Here is a 25,663-nt window from a genome sequence, read left to right on the forward strand (position 1 = left end):
TCAGCGTGCGCAGTGTATAGACATATATAGGTATTTTACAGCTGCATAGTATGGCATTTTAATGCCTTATCGCGTCCAGAATTTCAGAAACCATCAGTCAAAACGTCGAAAGTCGCAAACAAACAATGTAGTGCTACACAAGGTGGCGGGGACAAAAACGTCCGGCTCATGAGTTTTGTACGTAATGTAATGTCTGGTGGTCTCCCGCGGAAGTCTTTATGTGCCAATTACGGCAATATGTAAGGGTCAAAATGGTGAATCAGCAGCTGAAAAAAATATAATGAAATACACTTCAGGTTGAAGAGATATGCATGAAACAACAATCATCTTGTCTTATAGTACCTTTATGTACTGTACGTATATTTTACAATACAAAATTGGATGGAGAAATTTAGCTACTACAAACTGACTAGAAAGCATGGGCTAAATGCATGCAACTAGTAAACTAGTACAGTTTAGTCTTGTGACACAACAAAGGAGCAGACCTCCAACGAGGCCAAGCTATCCAAATTTAAATCATCTTTATAGATACCAGGTTCCTTCATACAATATGTATTGTCTCATGATGCAGTATTGCAACGTCGGCACTGAATATCAAGTGAGTCGTATTGTTACCTATGGTATGGTATCGACACGCTGGCGTCAAATTAAAAGTATTGATACATTTTTCGTCCAATTGTTTTCTTGCAGTGTATGAATTACCACACGAGAGTTGAGTGATAGTCATGTGATTCTCATCCTTTGTACCTGTTCTTTGTCATTTGCATCACTTTGTAGTCCTTTCTTCATGAACACCATTAGAATGTAATACTGTACAATCTTGAATAACGTGCCACAGTTTCTAACTCCACCCACAAAATACATTCTCCACGTCCACTCCCAATCACATACTAAGTTTGTTCATCACATGACACCACTGCTGGGAATAAATAATGCATGTCTGCCAAAGGGCGTGTACTTGTGGTGCAATGCTGCCATCTGCTGGACATATTCAGTATCTTTCCTTGTCGCTTGTAAAGATTCATCAGTTGTCAGTGATTGATAACGTCTCTCTCACGGGGTCCTTAAACCTCCACGTAGCCATGCTGATGCTTTTTAAAGCTGTTAATACACTTTAAATATATATAAAAACGACTTAAGTAAATATTTAAACTCCATTTTTGAAGATAAAAATCCATCCTTCGGTTGCTAGCTTGCGTGTTTCTTTGCTGATTGTTGTCTCAGAAGTTGCTGAATAGTTCGTATTTCTTCATCCAGTCCATTTGTGGCGCCTTCCTCTTCTCTTTGGCGTGGAGCTTCCGTTTCTCCTCTGCCGCCGTGGCGCTCAGGCCGATCTCGGCGAACGGGTCCGAAAAACGTCCGCGCTCGTCGCCAGTCGTCTAGAAACGACAGGAGATGGAGAGACGGTCAGAAGGTGCATGGAGATGGTGTTGATTGTGAGAAGGACTGGAGACCGCACCCACCTGTGTGCTGTTACCATGGCTACTCAGGTCGGAGTTCATCGACCTGAATGAATGTGAAGAGGAGCTGCCGTTCATGAGAGGACTGGGTGAGCCATTAGATATGTTTGGACCATCATAGTCTGTCAGAACAATAGCATCTGATCACACGGCATATTGGCATGTTCAAGAACTTCATATTCATCCGGCAGGGACGTCTTACCTTTGACGTGGCTGACGGTGGGGATGATGCCTTTCATCTTGAAGTACTCGTCCGTGTCCGGATCCACAACCAGCAGCCAGGTCTCGTCACCTCCTTTCTTTATAAAGGCCACCACCTCGCCGTGACGCAAGCTCTCGATGTTCACGCCATTCACCTGAAGGGAAACCACAAACTCAACACTAGCTCCCCCTGTCCTATGGGCGGTCTTTGACTAGCGTGTTTGCAATAGGACCTTTACAAAAGCAGAGCAGGGGTGCCCACACTTACATACTTTAATTTTGCAGCAGGTCCTCAAAAACTGCAGAACATTCCTGTCATATAGAGGATCTTTGACTAGTATTTTTGCAGATGATTCTCAAAGACAGCAGACAATTCCTGTCACAGATGACCTTTGACTAATATTTTTTGCAGTGGATCCTCAAAAACTGCTAAACATTCCTGTCGCAAAGGGGATCTTTGACAAGCGTTTTTGCAGTAGCTCCTCAAAAACAGCAGAGCAGAGCACTCCTGCCGTATAGAGGAGACTTGACGAGCGTTTTTGCAGATGAGTCTCAAAGACAGCAGACAATTCCTGTCATATGGGATCTTTGACTAACATTTTTACAGTAGGTCCTCAAAAACTGCCAAACATTCCTGTCGCAAAGGGGCTCTTTGACAAGCGTTTTTGCAGTAGGTCCTCAAAAACAGCAGAGCACCCCTGCCATATAGAGGAGAATTGACTAATGCTTTTGCAAATAATTCTCAAAAACAGCAGACAATTCATTCACAGATGATCTTTGACTGATATTTTTTGCAGTAGATCCTCATGAACGGCAAAAAATTCCTGTCACACAGTGGATCTCTGACAAGCGTTTTTGCAGCAGGTCCTCAAAAACAGCAGAGCAAAGCACTCCTGTCATATGGAGGAGACTTGACAAGCGTTTTTGCAGATGATTCTCAAAGACAGAAGAAAATTCTTGTTATACGAGATCTTTGACTAACATTTTTACAGTAGATCCTCAAAAACTGCAAAACATTCATGTCGCGAAGGGGATCCTTGACAAGCGTTTTTGCAGTAGGTCCTCAAAAACAGCAGAGCAGAGCACTCCTGCCGTATAGAGGAGACTTGACTAATGTCTTTGCAAATAATTCTCAAAAACAGCAGACAATTCATTCACAGATGATCTTTGACTGATATTTTTTGCAGTAGATCCTCATGAACAGCAAAAAATTCCTGTCACACAGTGGATCTCTGACAAGCGTTTTTGCAGCAGGTCCTCAAAAACAGCAGAGCAAAGCACTCCTGTCATATGGAGGAGACTTGACAAGCGTTTTTGCAGATAATTCTCAAAGACAGAAGAAAATTCTTGTTATACGAGATCTTTGACTAACATTTTTACAGTAGATCCTCAAAAACTGCAAAACATTCCTGTCACACAGGGGATTTTATAGAGATTTCACTAGCGGTTTTTGCAGAGGTTTGTTGGGCTGAAAACTAGTCTGTGCACTCAAAAAGTTTGGGGACCACTGGTTTAGAGGATGTTCTATAAGGTAGTTTGTAGTCGGGAGTAATGGAAGCAGAGTTAAAAAGAAAGAAAGAAAAGAAAAACTAAAACAATGTATGTTTAGTCGTTTTCTCTAAAATGGGTTGAGTCACTTTTTCATTTGTCCACTAGAGGGAGACAAAGCTCTAGCCATCTTTTTCAGTGTCTCTGTAGGGACTCTGATGCTGATTATGACTGACTTGGAAGAGGCAGGGTACATCGTACTGGTCACCAGTCAGTCACATGACACATATAGATTATAGATACAAACATTAGGCAGCCGTGTGACATTTGGTGGTCTAGACTTTGGCCTCTCTGTGGCAGGCAGTTTGACAACATGCACAGTTAGCCATGTACACAAATTATTAATGTCTCTCCTAGGTTTCAAACCTGGTGTCACATGTCTTGTGTCCTGAAGGGGGTAGCGCTGGTGTCAAAAAAAAAAGATAAAAATGAGCACTGAGACAGATTTAACAGGTCATTCATGGGGGGCAAAGTGGATCGCATAAAGACTGACATGTTAGGTCATCTGTTTTTCAGACTACCATGTTTTTATTCAGCCCAACAACAACAGGTGTCATGTTTTTGTGCAGCGCTTCATTAACACGCTATCCCACACATGACAATACACTCTGCCATAATTAATATGGGCTGGAGGAACAGTGAACAGGTCTGCTTCTCTGGGGAATCCTCAGGAAACACCCAAGCTGTGTGTGTGTGTGTGTGTGTGTGTGTGAGAGAGAGATTCACTTGTCAACATATACAGCTTTTTCATTACGAATGCTGAGCGTTCCTTGCAAAAATGTAAGAAATAGCAAAGAACACTGAATGTTTGGAGCTTTTTTCAACACCATGATGTTATTGCAAGTCTGCCATCTGATCTACAACCAGAGAGGGCAAAGGTCATGGGAATGAGGGGTAATGAAGATGCTGTGTGACTAAAAACTGCTTATGATGATAATTTATTAAGGCCATTTTGGGAGCTGTATGTATACAGTATACCACAGGTTAGGATTTGCAGTACGACTGGTTGCAAAGAGGTGGCGAAAAGCCAAAGAATAAGCTCACGATATTTGTTCTTCTAAAGTTTTGTGCCGCATTGGAGATGTATTTTCCCAGCTGTTTTTTTTGAAGGAGATTCCTAGAAACACTCTTTTTAAAAACAGATGACGACCTTTGACAAGCATTTTTCCAAGATCTTCAAAAACAGCAGCATGCTCCTGTCACTTTTGCAGTAGGTACTTAAAAACAGGTTATAATATATAGAGGATCTTTGACTAGCTTTTTTTGGTTTGATTTTAAAGCTGGTCATCAAAAACAGCACATCTCTCTTGTTATATAGAGGAGTTCTGAGTAGCATTTTTCCAGTAGATACTTAAAAACAGCAGCGTTATAATGTATAGAAGATATTTCATTATGGTAGATTTTTGTTTGTTTTTACAGCTGGTCATCAAAAACAGCACACTTCTCTTGTTATATAGAGAAGCTCTGAGTAGCATTTTTGCAGTCGATACAATGATATAATGTATAGAAGATATTTGACTACGGTAGATTTTTTGTTTGTTTTCACAGCTGGTCATCAAAAACAGCACATTTCTCTTGTTATATTAGAAGCTTTGAGTAGCATTTTGCAGTAGATACAATTATATAATGTATAGATATAATGTATAGAAGATATTTGACTACGGTAGATTTTTTTGTTTGTTTTTACAGCTGGTCATCAAAAACAGCACATTTCTCTTGTTGTATAGAGAAGCATTGACTAACATTTTTGCAGTAGATACAATGATATAATGTATAGATATAATGTATAGAAGATATTTGACTACAGTAGGTTTTTTTGTTTGTTTTTACAGCTGGTCATCAAAAACAGCACATTTCTCTTGTTGTATAAAGAAGCATTGACTAACATTTTTGCAGTAGATACAATGATATAATGTATAGATATAATGTATAGAAGATATTTGACTACAGTAGGTTTTTTTGTTTGTTTTTACAGCTGGTCATCAAAAACAGCAGAGTGCTCCAGTCATATAATAGATCTGTGGCATCAGACTGCTCCTAAGGGAGGATCTTTGACTCGCATATTTGCACCAGATCCTCAAAAACAGCATTGCACTCGTATAGAGGACATATAGAGGATCTTTCAGTAGTGGTTTTGCAGTAGGCCCAAAAACACACAAAAACAAAGAATAGGCAAAAAAAAAACCCAGTTAGGTTTTGTGCTACATCGGAGGTATTTCCGTTCCCAAAATGGTTGCAGTTGTGTAAGTCATAATAATCCTTTCGTCACCCTACCTCAATAATCCTGTCCTGAGGTCGCAGGCCAGCCTGGTCCGCTGGCGAGCCCGCATCCAGCGAGCGGATGTACTGGCCAGGTCTGGACCGATGGCTGTGTAGGTTGAATCCGTAGCCCGTCTCCGCCCGCACCAGGTGGCACAATCGAGGCGCAAACTCCGTCGGGTCTCCGTGGAGCCGGGATCGGGCCTGGGTGGGGACTTCTGCCTGGGGAAGGACCTCCTGCAAGATTAAAATTTGTTGTATTGCATCATTATCATTCTCCATTCAACCGCTACATGAAAATAGACCATAGTTGTTACTTCATTTGGATTCAATGGCTTAGAAGAAAAGTGTAACTCACTGAATAACGCTGCCTCGTGTCAGGTGTGTGTGTCACCGTCGGTTCCTCATTTGTTCTCTATTCTTTCTTTCATTTACAAGCTCTATTTTGGTTCTCATTTTCAGCACATCACTGTCAGCGTGGATGAGGACATTTATAGCGTTTGTATAATTGCGCCTTCATCTCTGCTGTGGTCTACCGCCTACACACTGCCGATATCACCTGCCAGTTACCTCACATTCTGTGCAGCATACATGAGGATGACATGTTATTGTATTTGTCCTTTATTTCTATGTGGATGCATGCTTGGAGTCCATTGGAGTTCACTTCATCTTAGCTCAGCATAATCTGAAACAATGAACATTGGTCTGGCTCGTGTTTGGAGCGGCAAAGTGATAGCTGTGTCAGCTACGTGTACAGCAAATAAAATAAAATAAAATCCAAACCTACATGGCCCTGTGTGAAAAAGTGATTGCCCCCGAAACCTAATAACTGGTTGGACCACCCTTAGCAGAAACAACTGCAATCAAGTGTTTGAGATAACTTGCAATGAGTCTCTTACAGCAGTGGAGGATTTTTTTTTTGCAGAATTGTTGTCATTCAGACACATTGGAAGGTTTTTCCAGGATGAAGCGCCTTTTTAAGGTCATGCCACAGCATCTCATTTAGGTCAGGACTTTGACTAGGCCGCTCCAAAGTCTTCATTTTGTTTTTCTTCAGCCATTCAGGGGTGGACTAGCTGGTGTGTTTTGGATCATTGTCCTGCTGCAGAACCCAAGTTACTTTCAGCTTAAGGTCACCAACAGATGGCTAGATGGTGGTAGACAGCACAATTTATTGCTGCTTCCAGGTCCTGAAGCAACAAAACAGCCCCAGACCATCACACTACCACCACCGTATTTTACTGTTGGTATGATGTTCTTTTTCTAAAATGCTGTGTTATTTTCAAGTCAGATATAATGGGACACACACCAAGTTCATCTTTTGTCTTGTCAAATGGGAGGGGGTCATGTAAGTTTGGATTTTTTTTCTCCCTTAATAAAAAATCATTAAAAAATGCATTTTGTGTTCAGTTGTCTTGTTATTGACTAATATTTAATATTGTTTGATGATGTGACAAACATGCAAAAAAAAAGGGAAAACACTTTTTCATACCACTGTACATGTACGTGTACCTGTACTGTCATTTTTACGGGAATAAAAAAGTGTTCATTCTGGAAGAAAAAAATAGTACTATTATAATAAATAGAAGTTGTAATTTCTGGTAATTCTATGACGGGGGGAAACCAGTAATATTACAAGAAATCGCTGTCATTTTCACAGGAATAAAGCAGGGACTGATTTTGGTACGCTTCCCAACATCGAACAACTGTGAAGAATTGTCAACAAGCACCATGCCAAACTCAAATGCGCTTTGCAGTTTGGTGTCACTTTTCTGATGAAATCCAGAGTAAGAATTGACTTTCAAAATTCCCACCATACCCCCAAACCCCAAAACTTCCTGTGTGGATTACCCCAAATGCAACACAGCATGTGCATATGGTTCCATTTCAGCCTTATGAATCCCTTCTGATTCCCTTCATCCTGACTGAAAGTGGCCTTGCCAGGACTGGAAAGACAATATCAAGTGTTTAAAAAGTGGCATCTTCATGCCAGAAAGAAGATGGATAGAGTGGAAGAAGGAAAACATACAAGGAGGGAGAGAGAGAGAGCGAGAGAAAGTGTGTGGGAGGTAAAATCTAATTAGATTCAGCAGGAGAATTGAGAGGGACACTTTTAGAATCATTTTAAAGAGAACTTTGAGATAAAGTGGACAAAACTACTCCTAGATAGCAGAGCTAGGATTTGTGTGTGTTTGTGTGGGAGGATATGCAAGCCAATATAACCTCTCTGCACCCCACTAATCACACCCTGATGTCTGCCATTTTCGACAACGTTACGTCCCATCACTGTTTGCACACATATCTCTCAGCATGTCAGGCGATGCATGTTTGTGAATAGAAAATGGCCGTCGTTGGGAAAAAAGCATCTGGTTATCAGCATCGGGACGTTATGTGTCAATAGTCCCACGTGGGAGGAGAAGGAACAGCTGGAGGTGCTCGGAAAAACACAAAAAACCCATTTTGTTCCACTTGCATGAATGTAGCACGACTGAAAACAAAGTGGGGAAAAACACAAGGAAAAAAAGACGTTTTTTACACTTTTACAGTTACACACATAAACAACACAGACGTTACACAACACCTTCAGATGAACATCTCATGAATTCTTTCAACTTTATGTCACAATGACCGTCTTTTTCTGACAGTGGAACCAAAGCAGACCCTTAGAGTGTGTCTATGTTACGCATATAAAAAATGTACTGCTGCAATACCAGATTTGGCGGCCCAGACCAGTTTGGCCAGGCTCCCACCCTCCATTGCCATCCAACACACAGTGTTGGTCCACAGGTGGTGGATCAATGAGGGTGGCTCTTCAGGTGGGCCCCACAGTCATGAGCGAAAGAAGGAGATTGTGGCTACAAGAGGCCGAAATGAGACCCTAAGAGAATCTCCATCACATCCAGAGGAGCCCGTGGAGGTGGCTCAGGCATCTTGTCCGGATGCCTCCCGACTGAGGTGTTCCGGGCATGCCCAGATGGGAGGCATTCTGGAGGAATCATGTCTCACAGCTAGCCTGAGAATGCCTGGTGTCCTCCCGGTGGAACTGGAAGTCTGGATTTCTCTACTGAGACCAATGTCTCCCCCAATGTCACCCTTACTGCATTTTGTTGCCCTGTACCAGTGACATGAGCAATAACAATGAAGTTGAATCTAATCTAATCTAACCTAATGAGCGGAAGAAATTGAATGGATGGATGGACAGAAGTCGCAACATTGGAAGAACAAAGTCAAATGATAAGATTCCAATCTTAATTTTGCCTTTTAAAAAGATGCCATCTTTGGCGAATAACATGGTCCTTCTACAGAGCCACTGTGGAGTAGTGGTTAGCATTCTGGACTCTGGCGCTAACGCCCTGGGTTCAAATCTCCACTAGTAAGCATCATTGGTATTCGTCAAGAAGGACATCCGGAATATAAATCAGTATGCGGATCAAAATACTAACAACTCTGAAATCAAGAAAAAACAAACAAACAAGATTCCTCTTTGTCACCAAAAGCAAAGTACTACAATAATGCAGTTGTCATTTCACCAATTTGTAAAGAATCAATCTGTATTTTACAAGAATCATATTAAAATGTAACAGGAATAAACTCTAAAAAACATTATATTACAAAAAAAGGAAAAACAAATATTTAAAGAATAAAGTCGTAATTCTACTAGCAAAAGGTTACAATTGCATGAGAATAATGCTCTCAAATTGCATGTTGGCTTGGAGACCCGAGTTCGATTCCACTCTCGGCCATCTCTGTGTGGAGTTTGCATGTTCTCCCCATGCATGCGTGGGTTTTCTCCGGGTACTCCGGTTTCCTCCCACATTCCAAAAACATGCTAGGTTAATTGGTGACTCCAAATTGTCCATAGGTATGAATGTGAGTGTGAATGGTTGTTTGTCTATATGTGCCCTGTGATTGGCTGGCGACCAGTCCAGGGTGTACCCTGCCTCTTGCCTGAAGACAGCCGGGATAGGCTCCAGCATTCCGCATAACCCTCGTGAGGATAAGCGGTAGAAAATGAATGAATGAAAATTGCATGTTGAGTACTATAAATTTGTACATGTTGGTAGGTCCCCTAACAGTCCCCCCAAGGAGGACCCGCCCCACTATTTGAGAAGCACTGCACCAATGATTGCCAAACATTTCACGTGATAATTTACTGATGAAAACAGGGTGCCTCCCTGTGTTTAGAATACCTGCTATAGTCGTGCTGTACTTTGTAGTTAGACTTAAGAGCGTTGCCAGTACACCAATAGCAAGCAACCAATGACATGTCACTTCCATCACTTCATGCTCGCCACCTGAATATCTTCCATCATTTCCCTGCAGATGTAAAAAGTGTCTTTGTGATGTGGTTAACCCATCACTGATCCTTGCATGCATGCTTGAAGAAAAGAAAAGCCTTCAGTGATTACCATAAACTATGTGTCCTCCTTTTACTTCAAGTATGCAGTTTTTCCTGTTGAGTTTGTTATGTAAGCCCATTAGGAGTGCTGACAATCTCCAATCTTGTGAAACTGATGGTAAAAATAGTACTCTGAGTAATGTAAGTATTGAAAGCAAATGCAGAAAAAGTACTCATTAATTATAAATGGAAATGAGGACATCTCGTACATCTATTAAGTCTTCCACAAGGCTGCTATCATCATCTTTTATCCCATGGCAGTAATGTTTGTATTCTTCCAGACATATTTTACATGCTGCTATGCTTGGAACATTTGGAATTGTTTCCACCTGGGCTTCTTATCATCATCTAGGATTTAGTCTGAGAAGCTGAAATCTTTCAGGGCAATAAAACTGGAGATAATAGGGACTTATTAAAGGGGACCTATTATGCTTTTCTACTTTTCTGACTCATAAATGTAGTTAGAATGTTGTATTCTCATGTTAAATGATGCCAAAAAGCCCTGAAAATAGTTTGAGATGGGTCAAAATGCTTGGTTTCAGAGAGTTTTTCTAACCCTTGGTGTCTGTGACATCACAGAGTGCCGGGCTTCCTTATATGGGCGTGTGCTGTAGGCCAGGAACCTGTGAGGGCCTTTCTAAGAATTTTTTAGGTGTGATCAAAAGAGCTTAATTAGATCAGTTAATTACATTAATAATTAATTGCTCATTTGATTTTCTCTTGACAGCACTATTAAACATTTTAATTAAAAGACTTATTCCCCATAAAAAATATAATGGTTATTCTACTTAGGAGGTTCCACTGTTGACGGTGAAAGCATAACAACAAGCACAAGATAATTATAATCCCTCACGCTACCCTTCCTTTGACTCGTCATTAACAAACGTGCTGGCGTCTCAGCACTCGGAAGTTGACCTACTAGCTAATTAAAAGCCGTACAAACAATGCATGAGAGAACAAACAGCAGCAGTGACAGCACACGGGGCAAATGTCACTGTAGGCAACCGGTTGGCATGGAGACGGTCCATCCGGTAACTTGGTTGGAAATGAAGACAACATATGCAAAATGAAGCTCTGATATTGTCTTGTGTTGCTCAAGAGTCGGAGAAAAAAGGAGAAGTCCAAGAGAGGAAATGACAGATGGCTCCAGATGAGCAGATAGGGATTCATAAAGATGAAAAAGGGGAATTGTAAAGAAAGAAGGGACTCCACACAGACTGAGGACAATGAGGCCCAGTGCTAATAGCTAGCAGCTCTGCCATACCAGGCCAGGAGTTTTACACGCTCACAGCCACATGTGTGTACATAATCAACAGATCTATTTAGTTTGCTGTTATTATTTACTGCTGCAGACAAACAAAGACTCCAAAAGATGAACTCAAGTGTGCTTTTCCTACAACAGAAGGGTAGCAAAGGGGAAATGTGTGATGGCAGCCATAGAAAAGAAAAAGGAAATTTGAACGCAATGTCTCCGTCCTGTTTGCTCAATACAATAAAAAAACAAACAAACTTCTTTCTACGCTTGTATGACAGTTATTAATGTTTCTAACTTAAAGCAAAACACCTCCATCCTGGTTGCTAAAAAATAGCAATATAAGAAGAAAGGAGTGCAAATAAAACTTCTTTTTACATTTGCATTAAGTGTCACTGCCGTAATTAAACCTCTTCTTCTGCCGTAATCAAACCAAAGTCTAACAACAGACCGATCCTGGACAAAGCAGCATTTCCTACAAAAACAATCATGTATTTGCCGATATTCAATCAGAACGGGTCTGGAAAATTAATCATTTTTTCTTAAATTTTAAGTAGATATTACTAATTCACACTAATTCCGACTCCCTCCCTTCTCATGCAATGGACTTTTCCATGTTACTGATTTGTACAAATTGATTCAGGAAGATGGGAGAAAAACGAACCTCCTGGTGCGGTTTGGAGAAAAATGAAGTGGCCGTTACCCCAGTGAAGCAGAGAGGAGGAGAAAGAGGGAGGAAAACAAACAAATCATCAAGAGCCGGATAACCTTTTCCTATTAAATTCAAATAAAACTGAACTCATAGCCATTGGTTCCCAGCACCTTGGAGAGAAGTTGCTAATGATACAGGATCAGGCAAAATGATCTGACACATTTGTAGGTTAAATAAAAGGCAAATTAAGTAAAGAAACAAAAAAGTGTTTATATTTTCAAAAAGTACATATAATGCCATTTTGCTTTGTTTCTTTATAATGCCATTGTTTTTCGTTTCTTTTTCAGTTGCTGCCATGAATTGGACTGGTGAGCATCGCGCTTTCATTGTGGAAACGTTTATCAAAACAAACAAATCTGTAACTGCAACACAACGAGGTTCCATTTGCACTTCAATCTTGGTAGACATGATCCTGTACCAGCTCCAAACACCATCTTGTTATGGGTTACCAACTTCAGAGCTACTGGACCTGCATTGAAACAAAAATCAACCGGCCAACCTCGCACCGCCAGAACTGATTTAATTTTTAAAACATAATGAAACAGAATGGCATTATATGTACTTTTCAAAAATAAAAACACCTTTTTGTTTCTTTACCTTATTTGCCTTTTATTTAACCTACAAATGTGTCAGATCATTTTGCCTGACCCTGTACAACTGCCTTAGATGGTCTTGAACTCATCCCAACAGCACAGTCCAGAACCTTGGTGTCATTTTTCATCAGATTTTCTTTATTCCCAAATACAACAACAACAAGTGTCATCTAGGAAACATGAACATAAACTTTCCTGCCACTACCAGATACCAAAAACATGTTTTCTTTTGTGACCTCCAGGCTGGATTACTGTAACTCCCTGTTAATAGGTTGCCCGAATAAATCTCTAAAGACCCTTCAGCTGGTGCAAAATACTCCCTCACCAATTTTAACCAGAACCAGAAGAAGAGAGCCAGCTGAACTAGCCTCAAACAACACACAATTCTCCTTCTTACATATAAAGCACACACCAGTCTAGCTTAGAGATGAAATTGTTCATAGGTATGAATGTGAGTGTGATTGGTTGTTTGTCTATATGTGCCTTGTGATTGGCTGGCGACCAGTCCAGGGTGTACCCTGCCTCTCGCCTGAAGACAGCTGGGATAGGCTCCAGCATAACCACGACCCTAGTGAGAGCAAATGACATAGAAATTGATAGATTTTATGATATAGACTGCAGTACAATATGGCGACATACAGTATAAGCAAGCTCTAATTATGCAGAGACGCACCACTGAGGTGAATCATTTTAGTATGTAACTCCTTTTTGCACTTACAATACAATAGTTGAGAACATTTAGGTAAAGGGTTTTTTGATGGCAACAGCTTGACTCTGGAAGTGATTACTGATTACCGTAATTCAAGTACAGGATTTTAACTTGTATTATAAGCTATTTAACTCACAACACAAAACAACACGCAAAGCGATACTCATACTCCAAATATCATTCATTCATTCTGTATTAGTCTCTGAGGTCAACACAACAACAGAACAGTATACTATTGTCATTGTCTGTGTCCCCACCCTGAGTTAGTGTGTTTTCATACACGGTGCTAGTATGTGTTGATAGCGGTGACGTAGCGCGCGTGTTCACACCCCTGTTATCAGTAGGTGGCAGATGTTCCATGCTGGACTGTCAGCAACTTTATTTTTCACGTGTAGATTTTCTCAGCGCAGTCATGTTTACATGTTAAGTTAATCAAGCAGGAAATACATATCCACCCACTCAACGTGTGGGAATGTATGCTGGCTGCACAGCTGTGTGAGTGTACACCAGAGTAAAGTGAGTAATGTGGAAAGGGCAGAATGAAGACTAGATCATGACATCATTAAAAAAACACAATGCCAATGGGTTTGTGTGGGCAGCTCATGGAGATTGTCTGCCTGTCTATGCTTAGAAAATGCTACCAAAAGCAACTATATGCCATAATTGGAATTAGAATAATATTCAAAATCAGGCAGGAAACCAACTACAGGCTCTTTATTTCAGCTGCTAAGTGCCTGTCTCTGGTGAGTATAGCGGTGTTTGTTGTGTCCAAATCAATAAATAAGGCAATGCTGTCAATGCGCTGTCTGGTCCAACAACAACTCCAACATTGGATAAGCAGTGAAGCTACAGGCTTATGACGCTGGGTATAAATAAAAGCAGGAATTTTTTGGAATAAAACTGTATATAAAAGTCACAAAATAAAGCAGCTCATCAAACATGTGGTTAAAGTTAAGACGCTGCTCCCAGATGGAACTGAGTACGATGCTAACTTGCTAATTGGGTCAAATGATTAAGTTTCATTAATGTTCATGTTTAAGGGTAAATAGCTGTTAATACGCTTAATTTGAATCTGAAAAAAATAATTTCTCTACCCACCAACTATATGTGGTTTCTTATGTTTTTATTATTTTCTGTTTTATTATTATTTTATTTATTTATTACTGATTGATTGATTGATTTTCTTTATTCTTGATTTGTTTATTTATTTTTCGATTGTATTTTGCGTAGAAAAATAAAAATTAAGATATTTGAGAACAGTGGAATGTTTTATGAGAGCTTTTCTTGTGGAAAATTTATTTTTACTTTTTTAATAAAATATATTATTTTATTTTTTGTTTTTAATAAATACGTTTTTTTTTCAAAACCTGATGCGGCCCAGCCTCACCCTGACCCTAGCTCCAGTGGCCCCCAGGTAAATTGAGTTTGAGACCCCTGTTCTAAATCATATTGTTGCCACACAAGTGTGGAATAAGTAGCCTAGTAGAGTGACATTGCCATTAATTCAGTTGGAATAACTTGAACCAGAGTCAAAACTGACCTTTATGAACCTTGCAGTACAGGAAAAGGAAATAAGGAAGTAACAAATTATCATACAAGTAACGTGCATTTGAAGCTAAGCAGTCATTGGCTGTCATGCTTACACCCAGCCCACAAAGAACAAACAGATGTTATGCAAATGCAAAACACCGGTCACAGAAGATTTTCTGGACTTCATTTGTCCAGGGAAAGTTGTTTGATATGGACGGAAAGACTTAAAGTAGGAATTGGAAACCAACCAAAATAAAACCAGTAGAAGTGATAAAAACAGAATCAATAACCAATGCTAAAAGTAATATTTCATTTTTTTCCATTATCAGCCAACACAGTAGAACAAATAATAACAGTAATCACTATTGTAATGTAAAATATCAGGATAAAACACTCAGCATTTAATAAGAACAACACAGCAGTAATGGAAATAGTAGCTAGCCAGACAGCGGTTGGCTAATGGCTAACTTTGACTCATCTTTTGCCTGATATTTTGTATCTATAATAAAAAGTCATCACGGTTCAAATATTATGGCTTCACATTTTAGGTAATTTTTGCCTAAATTAAGCATTTTCAAGCATAAAAATGGCTACATGAACTACAAATATAAAGCATTCAGAATACGCATTCAAAGATACTGTGAAGTAATGTGACTGTAATGTTCGATGAGACACATAAACACCAGGCTTGATTGCCGGAACAACAGGCTCTTATAAGCAGGTTTGAAATATCTCACAACAGGCACAATCATCCCGAATAAAAACGGGGGCGGGGTGTTGCGACCATAACCCATGGCAAGCTAAAACGCAACTCTGAACCTCAGATGTCACTTCCTGCCTGCCTGCCTCATAGTGTCACACACGAGTACAAATACTCTATTTACTTGAATTTTGTCTACTACATTGGGTAATTAGAGAGTAAAGGTGGTATTCCATGTCTAGAGTTTGGTTAAAAAGATCATAGACACGTTTTCTCTGCTCTCACGATGAAAATATTCAAGTGTGGAACTTCATTTATCATGGTTGGGTCTGGAACCAATTAACCACTTTAAACAAAAGATTACTGTACTGTACAATCAACAAATATTGGATATGACATTGCAATATCATAACATTTCCTCCTTAACTAAAGGTTTTTACCAAATGTTGACATTGTTTTCAGTGCGGGTCATTGGGATGCAAAGCATTGTTTCCATAGCAACAACTATTTGCGATGTCCTGAGAGGCTGAAATATAAAGCCAGTAGGAGAAGCCTCAATATGAAAATTCCTATCAAGCAGAAAGTAGAAACCTACCACAATAAAACCGGTAAAGTTTGAAAAACAGCAACAACTCATATTACAAGAATTAAATATTTTTTCATATTATCAGTCACCAAAGTGGGGGAAAAAAGTTTCGTAAAAATCGTCAACATTTTAAGATGGCTAACTTTAGCTTGTCTTTGCTCTTTGATTTGCTGATTTTTGTACAAACTTGGTCCTAAACCCTGACAGGATATTCATATTGGGTGAAACTAATAGATGTGACTTACTCGTTGCTGCTGTTCACTCCTGTAGGAGGAGCCCTTGCGCAAAAAGAAAAACAACAAGAATGACCGGCTTGTTTTTCAGCATTAAATTGCATTCTTGAAAAAAAAAAACAAAAGCTCAGGTGATTACATTATAACGTTAGCTTATGTCATCAGGGTTAATAACACACATTTAAGTTCAATGATCAATGCTGTGCTCCATCATACATTACACACCTTACTAAGGAGACACACCCTCCCTCGGGTCCCTTTTACATCCAACTCACTCATATATTATCCAAACCCCTGTGTCTTGATGTAACATAGTTGGTATTCAACATGGAAAAAGGGGGGCTGTTGGGGGTACTAAACACAAGATCCAGATGTTGAGTCTAAAGAAATGCACAGTCAAAGTGATACACCTCTTCATGTGCTCTAGAACAAAACAAGTGTAGTAACTAAGATACTAGAATCTTGTGTGCTTTGGGGCATTCATTCATGTGCCCTCATAGTGATGTGCGATATCTCTTCCGATTCGATACTGAGTAAAATTAAGGCTGGTATCAGCTGTATCGATTCAATACGTTGTGCAAATACACCTAGTATCATGTTGAATATAATATCATTGATACCAGGTCTCAATAATGGACTTTCTGCTGTCTTCCTCTTAATGATATACATGACCTCAAATGACTGAAGTATCAATACTTTGATTGGAGAATCTATTTTAGAGCCTCAAGATGTGGTACCAGAGGTATCGATATTTCAGTATCGATACTCACATCACTACTCATCCTGGCTGAGTGATACGCAACTATCAGGTTCACATTGCTTGATCTTGCGGCTTTTGCCCCACTGTCACCGGTGGTTTTGGGGCGGTGGGACTACTGTGTGCTGGAGAGGACAGCAATGGGGGGGGGGGTGATTTGACGTTGGTGCTGGGAGCGACAACAAAAGAAGGAGAGAGACCGGCAGCGTGTGTTCTGAGGGAATTCTAGGGCTGTTTGTTCACTTCAGTGGTTTTAGTTCCCAGGAGGATGAGGACAGCGATGAATGACTTTTCTGGCGAGCTTGTGTGTAACTAGCCATATTAGATGCATTGTTTGGGGGAAATCTCTATGCTTTAACTGGAGCCTAGACATGAGCATTAAACCTTCACCATGGATGGAATCCGCTACACTACAACACCCTTGAACAACAATAAAAAAACTGTCTGTATTATCAACTGCTGCTGCTGCGACTGCTTCTTTTTCTCGCTGTCGTCTTGGAGACAGAGGAGAAAGATGCTGCTTGCTGCTCCACCTCTATTCACTGTCAAAAATCAACAGATCACGCTCACATCCCATCAACAATGACATGAGCTGAGAGAATGAATTATTCAGAACCGTGCTTGTTCACTATAGAGACACATTGTGCTGCAAACATATTGCAAGGAGCAGATGTTTATGTTTTTAGGTTTGCTGTGCATGTAGCGTAGTGTTGAATATCACTAATAACTGGCGGGAGGAGCAATTGGATTAATTAATCATCCACATTGTACACACCTCTGTGGGTTATTGGCAGTCATTCCGGTTGTATTATTATGCCAGGTGGCAGATATCACTGGTAGGAGGAGCAATTGCATTACTGATATGAACGCAGACAGTTGTTAGTAGTTAATTTGAATAAACTTAAAAATGAATAGTTAATTTAACACAATTCAAAACCAGATGAGATTGATGCAGGATTTGAGACATTACCGTTAAACAAAAAGCATTTTTAGAGTAGCCCCCTAAAAATGCAGTCTATTATTTATTGCATTACATTACTTTTTATACAAATTCATATTAAATCCTCACATAAACAATGTGTTCTTGAATATAATCTTGACCAAAATTGGACATGACACTGCCTTAACTTGTGGCTTTGACCAACTGTTGACATTCTTTTTCCACCGTGGTTAATTGAGACGCATTTCCATAGCAACAACAGTTTGTTTAATTTCTAACAAACTTGGCGTGGCCGTCATGGATTAGCAGTGGAACAAGACTGGAGAGAAATAAAACACGAGATCTGAGAGGATGAGGCCAGGAAGAGAAGTCCCCCACAAAATAAGATCCAGGAACATGTCTGGCTAAAGAATACGCTGAATTGCATGAAGAGTGCAAACCTCCAAGGTGAGAAAGATTGAGGTGAGCAGCAACACAAATGATTCCTGGGTAAGGAAGCCTTCAAGCAATTTAAGTGCAAATGCAATGTACACACATTATTGCAGTGTGCAATATCTCCAGTTTTTGTTGCAACAGTAATTGTTATTATGCAAGGTGGCAATTATCATTAATAACCGGTGGGAGGAGTGATCACTTTAATTATACAACATGTCCACAGAGTGCTCTGATATTATGCATTACTTTTTACTTTTTTTTCAGAAAGAAGTTGCATTAATGATATGACACGCTTATGCTGTGAACCTGGTGTGCTTTGACTTCGTGGCTTATTTTGCCACAAATAACTGGTGGGAGGAGTGATTGCATGAACTACACAACATGTCTACAGTGTACTTTGACTTAATGGATTATTTTGAGACATTTCTAATGGTTATTTCTTTTGTGGAAGTTGGTACCTATCATCAATAACTAGCAGGAGGAGCAATCAGTGTCCATTTTGAACAATGTGATGAAAGAAAATATGATTTTTATCCTGACCTGTGGGAAAATTGAACTCGTTCTTGCTAAGTTTCATGGAAATCTGCAATGCAGTTTTTGTAGGATCCTTCTGACGAACAATACCTATCTTGCTTGTTGTTGCTTACAGTGTTTCAGATGTGTCCGTCCGTATGTGTCGTGTCGGGGTACTGCTTAGAAAGTGACACCTGACACCTGTGACAAAGGAACACCCCCACTTGACACCCCTTCTATGCATATGTGAACACGGAAGGGTGGCAAAGACGAGAGTTGTGACACCTCACTTTCAAAGGAGGGTGTTGGCGCACTGTTGTGCATGTATGTGTCGACACGTGCAGCAGGACAAGTGGCTGACTGTCTCTGTGTTTGTCTGTCAGCATCCTCCTCTGCTGTGTCACTCATCAGAAGGAAAGCAAACATGTAAGGAATGCAGCAAAAACAAAACCTGGCCATGAGCATGCGCGAAACCATGGCTACAAACACACTTGGAGGATGTTTACTGGACAAATGTGTGACCGATTATAGCTAAAGGCCTGCATGGTAGCGTGTGTGAGTGTTGAAGGCACCTTTTTCCTTTAGTTAGCAAAATTGAGCAAATACCTTCAGGAGCGATTGTATTATTTATGCGTATAATATGTATTAATGTTACTGTAGTGTTCTGTTGTTTATGTAAGCATTTTACAATGTTTTTTTTTACAACAAAATGTAGCATTTACTAGCATTGTAAGTGCAGCATACAGTGCATCCGGAAAGTATTCACAGTGCTTCACTTTTTCTACATTTTGTCATGTTACAGCCTCATTCCAAATTGTATTAAATTAATCTCTTACCTCAAAATTCTACACAAAATACTCCATTATGACAATGTGAAAAAAGGTTTTTTTTGACATGTTTTGAATTTATTAAAAATAGAAAACAAAAAAATCACATTTACATAAGTATTCACAGCCTTTGCCATGAAGCTCAAAATTGAGCTCAGGTGCATCTTTTTTCCACTGATCATCCTTGAGATCTTTCTACAGCTTAATTGGAGTCCACCTGCAGTAAATTCAGTTGATTGGACATGATTTGGAAATATAATAACTGTCTATATAAGGTCCCACAGTTGACTGTGCATGTCAGAGCACAAACACCAAGCATGAAGTCAAAAGAACTGTCTGTAGACCTGCGAGACAGGATTGTCTGGAGGCACAAATCTGGGGAAGGATACAGAAAAATTTCTGCTGCTTTGAAGGTCCCAATGAGCACAGTGGCCTCCATTATTCGCAAATGGAAGACGTTTGGAACCACCAGGACTCTTCCTAGAGCTGGCCGGCCTTCTAAACTGAGCAATCGGGGAAGAAGGGCCTTAGTCAGGGAGGTGACCAAGGCCCTGATGGTCACTCTGTCAGAGCTCCAGCGTTCCTCTGTGGAGAGAGGAGAGCCTTCCAGAAGGACAACCATCTCTGCAGCAATCCACCAATCAGGCCTGTATGGTAGAGTGGCCAGACGAAAGCCACTCCTTAGTAAAAGGAACATGGCAGCCCGTCTGGAATTTGCCAAAAAGCACCTGAATGACTCTCAGACCATGAGAAACAAAATTCTCTGGTCTGATGGCTTTCGTCTGGCCACTCTACCATACAGGCCTGATTGGTGGATTGCTGCAGAGATGGTTGTCCTTCTGGAAGGCTCTCCTCTCTCCACAGAGGAAGAAGGCCGGCCAGCTCTAGGAAGAGTCCTGGTGGTTCCAAACGTCTTCCATTTACGAATAATGGAGGCCACTGTGCTCATTGGGACCTTCAAAGCAGCAGAAATTTTTCTGTATCCTTCCCCAGATTTGTGCCTCAAGACAATCCTGTCTCGCAGGTCTACAGACAGTTCTTTTGACTTCATGCTTGGTGTTTGTGCTCTGACATGCACAGTCAACTGTGGGACCTTATATAGACAGTTATTATATTTCCAAATCATGTCCAATCAACTGAATTTACTGCAGGTGGACTCCAATTAAGCTGTAGAAAGATCTCAAGGATGATCAGTGGAAAAAAGATGCACCTGAGCTCAATTTTGAGCTTCATGGCAAAGGCTGTGAATACTTATGTAAATGTGATTTTTTTGTTTTCTATTTTTAATAAATTCAAAAAAAGTCAAAAAAAAACTTTTTCACATTGTCATAATGGAGTATTTTGTGTAGAATTTTGAGGTAAGAGATTAATTTAATACAATTTGGAATGAGGCTGTAACATGACAAAATGTAGAAAAAGTGAAGCGCTGTGAATACTTTCCGGATGCACTGTATATACAATATGTTCCTGGATGGGGTACATTGCCATCAGACTTCCCCTTTTATCTGTATTAGTACAACGTTTTGTGAAATCTTACACACAAAAGTAGTTACAAAAAGACCAACCTACCCCCCACACTGCATGACCCGGCACATACTTTGTTTCCCCCCCATGTCAGTATATCCCCCCCCTCCCAAGTCAGAGGGGGCCCCACTTCCTCAAGCTAACTAACTAGTTAGTGGAGGTCTTATGTTGCATGCTATCAATGCACTTTTCTAGTTTGTTACTGTCACGCTGTGGTAAGCTGCATGGACATGTGACAAGTACACACTGAATGTAATGTGCTGCATCAGCATAAAACACTGGCCTGCCTTGTATAATAAAAAAGTGAAATACCTAAAGTCTATTGAGCTGCTTAGTGTCGTTTCACTGCGGTTCTAGCTTTTCTTAGACACGAAACACAAAGAAGAATTCATTAAGAATTCCCCCGAGCTGACTCGCTGGGATTCCTCCCCAGTGGTCACAAAAGCCAACCACACACACACACACACACACACACACACACATTTGGGAATATAACTGATTGGCGTGCTCTTGTTGAAAGTCTAAGTGAGAACACATGTTGTGTAAGAGCAGAGAGCAGGTTTTGGGCTCCAGAATAAGGACAACGATACTACATTAATGTCCTGTGTGCACCCCCCGCTATAACAGCATGTAAATAAATACAACTCAAGGGTTTAAGATGCAACATTGGCAAAATATTCATGAAGTTTTTGTGGATTTCCTGTAGAGTCTCATTTCTCGAAAGGTCATGCCGTCTGAACTTTTTTTTTTTTTTTTTACCTTTTTCTCAAACACAACATCTGGAAGGTTTTCAGCAAAAAAAAAGAAACTTCCCAGCCTGAGGACACATTCAGAAGATATACATGCACTAATGCAGTATAAACTTGAAGATGAAAGTATCAACCACAGGTCGTAGTTACATTCACTTAAGTAACTTTTTGGATAAATTGTACTTTTCAGAGTAATTTTATTGCAACACACTGTTTACTTTTGTGAAGAAGAAACGCTTTTACTCCGCGACACACACACACACACACGCAAAGTGAATGGACACACAGAACGCTGCATGCACACACTGCTTTGTCGATGCCTTTCGATTGTTGCCCACTGCCAGCTGAGCCTATTGTGCTATTTGCATTCATTTATATGATTTAATCAAGATTGTTATCTGAATTTGCACATTATTTCTATTGTGTGTCACGATGCATGGTGGACGAGTGGTTAGCATGTAGGCCACACAGTCAGCAGATAGGGAAGTTCCATGTTCAATTCTTCTCTGCATCTCTGTGTGGAGTTTGCATTCTCCGGGTACTACGGTTTCCTCCCACATTCCAAAAACATGCTAGGTTAATTGGCGACTCCAAATTGTCCATAGGTATGAATGTGAGTGTGAATGGTTGTTTGTCTATATGTGCCCTGTGATTGGCTGGCGACCAGTCCAGGGTGTACCCCGCCTCTCACCCGAAGTTAGCTCCAGCATACCCCCCGTGACCCTAGTGAGGATAGCGGCATAGAAAATGGATGGATGTAAGGGTGTCATGATTCGTTTTAATAAGGATTTTTAATAAGGATTAAGAAAGACTGATATTGGTTCACTTAGAACGATACGATCATTATAGAACGAAGGGGACATGTTTACCTTCTTCACAGCTGACGAAGGTAGCCTCCTGGTCGGCTTCTGCGCCTGACAACTCTGACTCCTGTGCAACATGGACTGCAACACTGCCGAGCCGTTCTCCCGCTTCTTCTTGCTGGGCGAGGACGGGACCGAAGATGACGGGGAAGGGGTTGGGTCGGGCGGCGGCGGGGGAATGAACGGGGGAGGCGGCTCCGCTCCAGGGACAGCCATCTCTTCTGTGGGGGTGAGGCGCAGGTTGCGGAGACATTCGTGGGTCTCTTGGTCCACCACCAGTAACCTGGTCACATTGTCCACAGCCTTGATCCGCTGTACCACCTGAAAGATGGGAGAAAAGTGGACGTCATATTATTGATGTGCTTGCTCCTCATGCCAGTTATTGATGATAACCTCCACTTTACATAATAAAAATGACTCTAAATCATCCACAAAGTTGACAGTACATTGAAATGACATGATGTCACCAGTTATAAATGATAACTGCCGTTATGCAACACAGAAAGACAAAATAATCCACAGTCTAACCCCAAACTATCATTCATCATTTATGTGATCACTCCTCTCACCAGTTATTAACAATATTGGCCATATTTCATTATCAAAATTTTTAAAACGCTCAATGGCTCATGCATGGACACATGCTCGCCCACAACATACATGTCATATAACTCATATGATCACTCTTCCAGCCAGTTATTAAGGATAACTGCCACTTCGCACAATAGAAATAAACACATTGACTCAAAAAGAATCCACAAAGCCAAACCCTGTGGTACATTTCCTCGTGCATAGGCACAGGTGAACACAATATAGGTATGACTATCATGTAATCAATGCAGTCGCTCCTCCTGATAATAACCACCTAATAACCACCACCTCCTACAATAAAAATAAAGACAACACAAAGTCAAACCTCACAATGTGCTTGCATGTCATATAGTCAACATGATTTCTCCACCTGCCAATGATCAGCGATAGCTGCAGCTTTTCATAGTTTCAATAAATAGACTAGAAATAAAGCACAAAGTCCTATTTCTCGGTATGCTCACTCAATCACAAGCACATGCGATTCCTACACACACAACATGTCATATAATTAATGTAAACACTCCTCCCACCAGTTAATGATGACAGCCCCACAGCATCATTGAAATAAAAAGACTCAAAACAATCCACAAAGTTGTCATCCACCCATGGTACGAAAGGCCCACATACATGAACACAGATCGGGAAGATCTGGGTTTGAAACTCCGCTCTGACATCTCTGCGTGGAGTTTGCATGTTCTCCACGTGCATGCGTGGGTTTTCTCCGGGTACTCCGGTTTCCTCCCACATTCCAAAAACATGCTAGGTTAATTGGCGACTCCTATTGTCCATAGGTATGAATGTGAGTGTGAATGGTTGTTTGTATATATGTGCCCTGTGATTGGCTGGCGACCAGTCCAGGGTGTACCCCGCCTCTTGCCCAAAGTCAGCTGGGATAGGCTCCAGCATACCTCTGTGACCCTAATGAAGATAAGGGGTGTAAAAGATGGATGGATACGACTCATATAACATGTTTGCACCTTTTTAGCAACGGATAAGGTCTGAACACTTACCTTGGAGTACAATAATTAGCACACATAGGTTTACTGTCTTAATTTAGTGAACAGGAAGTTGTTGTATTCTCACTACAAAAGTGACACACCACTTTCCGGTAATTGACTGTCAACATGATACATTCAACTGGCGATCCTGATCAACAGGTTTGTAAAGACAGTTTTTTTGTTGCTAATTTGCTTTGAGAGCGCGAGTCTCTAAATTGGACAAAAAATGGCACTTTGAGGTGTATTTGGGCACTTTAATATAGTATAGTTCAGCAAAATAATAATAGAAAAAATAAAACAATTATTTAATAATGACAAGTAATTTTATAATAATATTTAATAACAACAAAAAAATCTTATATTTATTAAAATAATACAAATAACATTTTAATAAAAACTACAATACAATAAAAAATACAAAATTAAACATACTGAAAATGAATGGGAAAAAAATGATGTACATCTAGGGGTTAAACATATGGATGTGTTGTTCATCATGAACACAATTAGCATTATTATTACGATTATGATCAATAATACCTGGTGGTGCGTTTCTCTCTCCACGTTCACACCGTTCACTGCGACCACCCGGTCCCCCGCTCGCAAGCCCGCCTCCTCCGCAGGCGAATCGGGCTCCACTTTGCGGATGTACTGTCCAGTTTTTCCCTTTTCACCGTGCAAGTGAAATCCGTAGCCTTTCTCCCCTTTTGTCATGACACAAAGCCTCGGTTTCCTTTCACTCGCCATGTCCTCTTGTGCTTTAATCCCTCAGGTTAGAAACAACACAATGCAAGGGTGCTAGTTAAACACTAAACACATATCTGCCAATTACGCACACTTGCAACCAAGTGGTTAAAAATTAGGAAATTCCGAGTGTTCAATCCGGGCGAACTTTTAAAAGCTGATCCTCAGCGGCTCTAGTGCAGCATGATTGATCTTAACTCACTATTGCTTCAGTCCAACTTTCCCCCTCGACATTTAACCATAACAACTGCTCCCTTACAGTTTTGCACCGCCAATGTGGGGCTTCATGCACAAGCAACAGCACCACCCCCTTCAGTGGAGCTAATGGTGCACACAATATAGTGAAACAGCGACTTCATGTGGCCAAAATACTACATTACACCATCACATTGCTATCTAAAATGTGGCGTTTTCGTTGACGCCTTCGCAACTACACAGTATGTTTATAATTTTGGAGGCACTTTGCGGAAGTATTTACACGGAATATGTGAATATTACTGAATATCTGAATGTGACTGTTATTATTTAATGCCTTGAAAG

The 25,663-nt window shown here is 40.5% G+C and overlaps 1 protein-coding gene across 1 annotated transcript; it reads right to left on the bottom strand.

The window, feature by feature from the left end:
• Positions 1-334: 334 nt before the first annotated feature.
• LOC131103290 (Na(+)/H(+) exchange regulatory cofactor NHE-RF2) lies at positions 335-25,384 on the bottom strand. The gene is made up of 6 exons (XM_058049426.2): positions 24,920-25,384; positions 22,797-23,111; positions 5,484-5,705; positions 1,663-1,816; positions 1,464-1,582; positions 335-1,379 (listed from the first exon to the last, which is right to left on the bottom strand). Exons 1-6 carry the CDS (start codon positions 25,124-25,126, stop codon positions 1,221-1,223), a joined length of 1,176 nt encoding a protein of 391 aa, XP_057905409.2. The 5' UTR covers positions 25,127-25,384; the 3' UTR covers positions 335-1,220.
• Between the last annotated feature and the right edge of the window lie 279 nt (positions 25,385-25,663).

This window comes from Doryrhamphus excisus, linkage group LG16 (assembly GCF_037039965.1).
Source record: "Doryrhamphus excisus strain RoL-2023G ecotype Guam linkage group LG16, RoL_Dexc_Guam_v1.1, whole genome shotgun sequence".
NCBI lineage: Eukaryota > Metazoa > Chordata > Actinopteri > Syngnathiformes > Syngnathidae > Doryrhamphus > Doryrhamphus excisus.